At 34.5% G+C, this 4,935-nt stretch overlaps 1 protein-coding gene across 3 annotated transcripts in view; it reads right to left on the bottom strand.

Moving 5' to 3' along the window:
* Window positions 1-3,098: 3,098 nt before the first annotated feature.
* The window catches only part of Cep126 (centrosomal protein 126), a 70,771-nt gene continuing 68,934 nt past the window's right edge, over window positions 3,099-4,935 (bottom strand). For all 3 annotated transcript variants that reach the window (XM_047519689.1, XM_047519691.1, XM_047519690.1), the window contains one exon: window positions 3,099-3,715. In XM_047519689.1, the coding sequence (XP_047375645.1) occupies window positions 3,653-3,715 (63 nt within the window). In that variant the 3' untranslated portion in view covers window positions 3,099-3,652. The remainder of the gene's footprint in view (window positions 3,716-4,935) is intronic.

The raw sequence follows: 4,935 nt of genomic DNA, 5'->3' as shown, positions 1-4,935 counted from the left end.
CCAGGCCTCAAGCCTACTGGATAGCACCACTCCTGTTCAGGGTGGGTCTTCACTCATTTCATTGACCCACATGCCTGTTATCTCTGGAAACATCCTCACAGACATTTCCAGAATTGTGATTTACTAGTGTTTTAGGTGTGTCTCAGTCTAGTCAAGTTGACAACCAAGAGTAACCATCACAGGAAGGAAGGGCCTATTTCCCACTTTTAAAAAATTGTGTAAACTAGGATTTAAGTTAGATGTTTTTCAACAGGATTCAAAATAACAGTAGCTAAATAAGGTAGAAATTTGTTCACATAAAAGTTCTAGTTGGTGTGGTGACTACTATGTAATGTTATCATGGGCCCAGGTTTCTCCTAGCTTGCTTTCCACCAGATTTTACAATGAACCATGTCTGCATGGTACAGTGATACATATTAAAGTCTGCATTCCTGCCAGCATAGGAAAAGAAGAGATAAAGGAGGAAAGGAGTGTTTACTGCTTCTCTTTAAAGGCATAGTTTCAAACTTAGTCATACAGCCATTTTTAGTTGCAAGAGAGATGAGTAACATTGTTTTTATTCTGGTGGCTAGGTACCTGTAAAACAGATTTTATTACTAAGGAAAAAAGGGGAGAGTGAAAAAATGGGGATAGCAATCTCTGTCCCTCAATCTTACCTTGACTCTACATTTGCCTGTGGTTACATGGCAAAAGGAAATTAAGGTTGCAATGAAATTAAGTTTCTAATCAGTTGATACTAAGACAGATACCAAGATATCCAGAGGGGCTCAATGTAATCATAAGGGTCCTCAAAATTAGGAAAAGGGGGATAGGGATGTAGCCATTATCACCTAAACACACACACACACACACACACACACACACACACACACACGGAAGGAGGAGGCAGGGAGGAGGTCAAAAGATGTGATATGAGGTTTTGCTCAGAGGAAGAGATAAATGAATCAAGGAATGTGGATGACCTCTAAAAGTTAGAAAAGACAAAGAAGCAGATTCTCCCTCTAGGGCTTCCAGAAAGAAGCATAGCCCTACTTATACTTTGATTTAAGTTCAGTGCAACCAGTGTCAGACTTCTAACCTCCAGAAGTATAATACATTTGTATGTGTGTTATTTATTTTTCTTTACTTTTGTTTGTTTTTGTAGTGCTAGGGATAGAACCTGGGGCCTTGTGCATGCTAGGCAAGTGCTCTACCTCTGAGCTATATCCTAGCCCTTATATATGTTTTAAAAGCAAATAAATTGTGGCCATTTTTTGGAATGGCAATAAGAAACTTACAGAATTTTCACTGGAAATGTTAAATCAATACCTAAAAGTGAGAAAGTGACTTAGGAATTGGGCTGTGGGCAGAGACTGGAAGAATTTTAAGCAGCATGGTGCCAAAAACCTAGGTTGGTTTGAACAGACTGTTGGTAGAAATGTGGATGTTAAAGACACTGCTGGTAAAGGTCAGAAGGAAATGAGAAACATTATTGGAAACTAGAGAAAAAGGGATACTTACTATAAAGTGGCAGAAAATGTAGGGGAATTGTGTCCTGCACTAATGTGGAAAGCAGAACTAAGAACAATGAAATTGGGCATTTAACTGTGGATATTTCCAAGCTAAGTATAGAAAGAGAAGCCTGATTTCTTCTTGCTTCTTATAATAAAATGCCAGAGGAAAGAGCTAGATTGAGGGAAGAATTGGTAAAGAAAAAGGAAATATGACTTGATTGAAAGATTGCAAATGATGCTAAAATTGAGATTTACTTTCAGGAATAGAAAAAACCATGGATGGGGCTGTAAAATATTTTCTTAATACCACAGAAAGACCAAAAGGTCAGAATATGCAGTCACAAAAAGGGTATAAAGAGATTAAGTATATGACTAAGATGTTCTCAATTATCTCTAAAGAAGTTGAAAATAGATGAGTGACTATCTAGAAGAAACCTCTTGTCTAACACAGGAGACTCCATAAGGTCCATAAGAATTTTATATTAGCAGAAACTTTCAGCCTGGAATGAAAAGGAAAATATGAAATGAAATGAAAAAGAGAATATGAAATGATAAAAGGCTGTCCAGTATGCAAAATTCTACAGACAAGTAACAGGTTGATAAAACTGCTTCTTTACAAATATGTAATTCCTTTTATGAAAAAGAATGGAGAGATCCAGAGGGTAGTCTTGAGCAATAGAGGTATTTCCAGACCTTGAAACTTAATGGGTTTGTGTGGGGGTATTTTGAAATTTGGGGGGAACAGTAATTTCTTTTTTTCCCACCCATTATATCCCTTTTTGAGGGATAGAAGGTTAAGTCTTAAATGACCAAATATTTTCTCCTTTATTATTTTGACCTGCCATTATGTTCCCTATTTTAATTCCTAAGAACACAAAGTGAATGAAAATGTTTATTTTCCAGGTACTCTTGAGCTAGGAGAATAGAAAATAGGTACACAAATAAGGTGAGTTCAGGGTAAGAAGGATAAAATTTGTTTAGAGGAGGTAGTAGATAGGATTATTAGGGAAAAAAATGGAGAAAGTTCAACCTGAATAGCATGAATAAAAACTTACTGGGCAGATTAAGTAGGATGCAAGGGGAAGCCAGTTCAAGCTGATGTTATAGCACTTGTATAGGCAGAGATGTATGAGGTAATAGGTTTTATTTGAGGACCTATAAGTGGTTTGGTAAAATCGGTATGGTGGGAAAGATGGTAAAGAAGCAGAGAGAACTTGGAATAAAAAAGAGTCTTATATGCCATGCTAAGGAATGTAAATCCTTTCCATTAGTGGGAAGGAAGATGTTAAGATGGAATTGATATGATTAATTCTCACTCTGGCCATTTCATTCTCACTTTAGATACATCATCAGAAGTAAAAAATTTAGTTTGATATAAATCAGATGAGAACCTGAAGTAGAAATAGTTGAGGGAAAACAAAAAGATGGAAGGGTTATTATATCATAAAATCACACAAATTTTGACTCTTTCATATTTAAAAAGAGCAAACTTCTAAAATCTTGTTTTCAAGTAGAAATTCTTATTTGGAAAAAACATACATACTGACTAGGAAACTCAAGTTTACCCAGTTAGAATTGTAATTTATTTTTCATGTTTACCATTTGATCCCTCTGAGATTTTTAAAAGTGTGGTCAGTTTTTAGAGACTACCCCTAGAAAAGATGATAATATCAATTGCTGAACATGCAGAGTTGATAAAAGACCAATTGGTAACATCTCCAAAGTATAGAGATCCTGCAAAGTCTTAAACAGCTGTATTATTTATGTGAGATGTTGTTAATCATAAACTTTTTATACAACCATACAAATTTAATAGAATTTATTAGGAATTTCAGAAAACAAAGCTTCATAACTACAACTAATGCATAATTTGAATAACAAAATATCCTCTTTTATTTTAAATATAATGAATTTATATCCAGTAGCATGCTTGTGAAAACAATGAAATATTTCCATTCATTAAAAATGTATTTATCAGTAAAATGCATAATAAAGTATAATTTATAGCATAAATGTAAAGTGATCAATTTATCTCCATTACCTATATTATATTTCATTTTTATGGTTATAGTGTTTTGAATCATTAATAAATGCAGAAATATATATTTACAGGAGATTCTCAAAAATAATGATTCCATTACATAGTTACTGTCACACCATCAATATTTTCTTTGCAATCTGGATCCAACATCAGAAGATGGTCGAGGCCTTGGAATGCTGTTCTGTAACATAGTTTCAGAATATTCCTTTAGTATAACATTCACAGACTTTAACAGGTAAATCTCCTAATAGATTACAGATTTTACTAAGACTATGCTCATAATTCAAATTCTAAATGTACATACACCTCATTCTCAACAAAAGTGAGGAATTATATAAGGCATCATATTAATCATAATAATTCATGATCTTCATATTTTGCTATTGGTAACATTTGTTTATATAATCTGCTATGAAAATGGTCAAAGTTTAATAATTTTATTTTCTACAGAAAGCACTTGAAACCCATATAAGACTTTAGGAATGTTTAACAACATTGGGCTAAAGTAGTAAGTTGCTTGGGAAAGTAATTGATAAAAATTCATTACATTTATTTTATTTTGAAAAGTAAATAAAATGCTTTAAAATGAAAATTCTGCTTCTAAGAGTTTTATACTTTGAAATTTATAATGGCAATGGCAGGGGTTTTGAAGTTCCCTTGCAACAACCTTATTACACTGTATTGTTTGCATGTTGCCTCTATTAGAATGCAGGTTACTCTTCCTCTTTCTATTTGCAGTCCTAGCAGAATGCTCAACACATGGGAAGTACTCAGTATCTGTCCAATAAAGAAAAGGAACTAATATGGTAGCTTCTACAAAAAGAAAAGGTCAGGCTACATGGCTGCCAACAGGGGGAAATTCTAACTTTTTGGGCAGGACAAAGGTTGGACTGAAAAAGCCTTCCCAGATGGATGACACTGGGGCCAAGTCCTGAATTGTAGGTAGGAGAAAAGCAGATGAGAACAAGGTCTGTGAGGCAGTGGGAATAGCGTGGGCCCTGGAAGCATGCAAGGAGTTCCAGGGAGACTTGCCAACTACTCAACAGAGAGTAAGTTATGAGATGGGAAGCAACCAGTGGTGAGGCTGGAAAGACTTTGAATGCCTTTCTCTGGAGTTTTAATTTTATTTTTTTAAGTAACAGGTAACAACTAAAGTTAAATTTTAAGCTGGAGAGATTATTCTGGTGATGGTGGTATGAAAGATGCACTTGAGAGAGCAAACCTGGTGGCAAATGAAATTGTCCAGATTAAACATGATATTCCTTTTTAAAATTAAAATGATTATTTAAATTGTACATATTTATGAGGCACAGTGTGATACTTTGATACTCATACAATATGTTACAATAAAATAAGGGCCTTGGGCATGCTAGGCAAGTGCTCTACCATTGAGTATACTTG

Source organism: Sciurus carolinensis, chromosome 11 (assembly GCF_902686445.1).
Source record: "Sciurus carolinensis chromosome 11, mSciCar1.2, whole genome shotgun sequence".
Classification (NCBI taxonomy): domain Eukaryota; kingdom Metazoa; phylum Chordata; class Mammalia; order Rodentia; family Sciuridae; genus Sciurus; species Sciurus carolinensis.
Note: the sequence above shows the minus strand (reverse complement) of the source record. Positions and strands in the feature narration are given on the sequence as shown.